This window comes from Sinocyclocheilus grahami, unplaced genomic scaffold, assembly GCF_001515645.1.
Source record: "Sinocyclocheilus grahami isolate Dianchi unplaced genomic scaffold, SAMN03320097.WGS_v1.1 scaffold35446.1, whole genome shotgun sequence".
NCBI classification, from domain to species: Eukaryota; Metazoa; Chordata; class Actinopteri; order Cypriniformes; family Cyprinidae; genus Sinocyclocheilus; species Sinocyclocheilus grahami.
Window position 1 is genome coordinate 1 of NW_015522421.1, and position 1,188 is coordinate 1,188.

Consider the following 1,188-nt stretch of genomic DNA (forward strand, 5'->3'; position numbering starts at 1 on the left):
AAAAAAAAAAAGTAATCCTATACATTGACATTTAAATAAAATGTGTGATGTACAATAAAGTGCAATAAATAGAAAACCTTTTAAAATGCAAAATAATACGGTTCAATCAGTAATTTTCATCCAAAGGGATCTGGGTTTAAATCTGTGCCGATAACCTTTCTGTCCTATTTCTGTCATATTTAAGTTCTATTTCTGGTGGATGTATTCACAGAAACCAATGTCACAGAATGCCGAGCTCTTTTGTTTGATACTGATTGAGGTTTGTTCTTTGCATCCAGGTACTTCATTGATTTTATGGCCCATGGTGAGGAGGGATTCGAACAGATTACTTTCCCACTGATTGTAAGAAACCTACAGAATGAACCAGAGCAAGCTATTAGGACAAATTTCCTGGTCACACTATGAACAATATCAGGTAAAATAAAGCTTTTATTTTACCTTTAGTTTGTCTTAATAATACAGGATAAATCTGCAAAAATCAGAATGGATCCTCACCTCACAGCTTCCACAGGGAACAAGGATTTGTGCTGGAGTGTGTAGCTAACCAGATTCTTCTGAGGAACTTTAGTATCTTTAGTAGTTAGACAGCTTGATCCTTTAACAACATCATCTATTGGAGATAAAAGGAAATACATTTTAAATGTAAACTATCACTAAACAAGCAAACAAAAAACTTGTAATAGCAGTGATGAATCCAGCAGCAATACATACAAGACTTTCTGAATATTGGTAAGAATGTGTGAAACCTACCTTGCATTGAGGACGAGACCAGAAGCCAGAGCAGCAGAACTGCATAGAAACCCAACATATACGACTTCATTTTCTAGCTTGGTTGTCACCCGTGATGTGACCCTCAAGAAAGACGCTGTCTATTTAAGCTCAGCCCTGAACTGGGACACATGGAACAACCGCCCACCGATATGACTCCACTCTCACGCCACCACAGGCAGAAAACTTGGGTAATACTAAACAAACCACTACCCAGAACGTTGGTCAAAGTTTTTATTAATAATGACATATGGTCACATTACGTTTAATTGCTTTAAGGTGTAACAAAATTGTCCAGTGAACCGATGCTATCTGTGTGCTATCCAGACAAAACATTAAATCAATATTTACGTATTTATAAATCAGAGTCAGAAAGAAGAGCATTTAACACAATCTGTATTTGAAACAGGTGATTTTAAT

General features: G+C 36.3%; 1 protein-coding gene across 1 annotated transcript; it reads right to left on the reverse strand.

Moving 5' to 3' along the window:
* Positions 1-50: 50 nt before the first annotated feature.
* Positions 51-859, reverse strand: xcl32a.1 (chemokine (C motif) ligand 32a, duplicate 1). The gene is made up of 3 exons (XM_016266218.1): positions 751-859; positions 496-610; positions 51-351 (listed from the first exon to the last, which is right to left on the reverse strand). Exons 1-3 carry the CDS (start codon positions 818-820, stop codon positions 180-182), a joined length of 357 nt encoding a protein of 118 aa, XP_016121704.1. The 5' UTR covers positions 821-859; the 3' UTR covers positions 51-179.
* Positions 860-1,188: the final 329 nt, after the last annotated feature.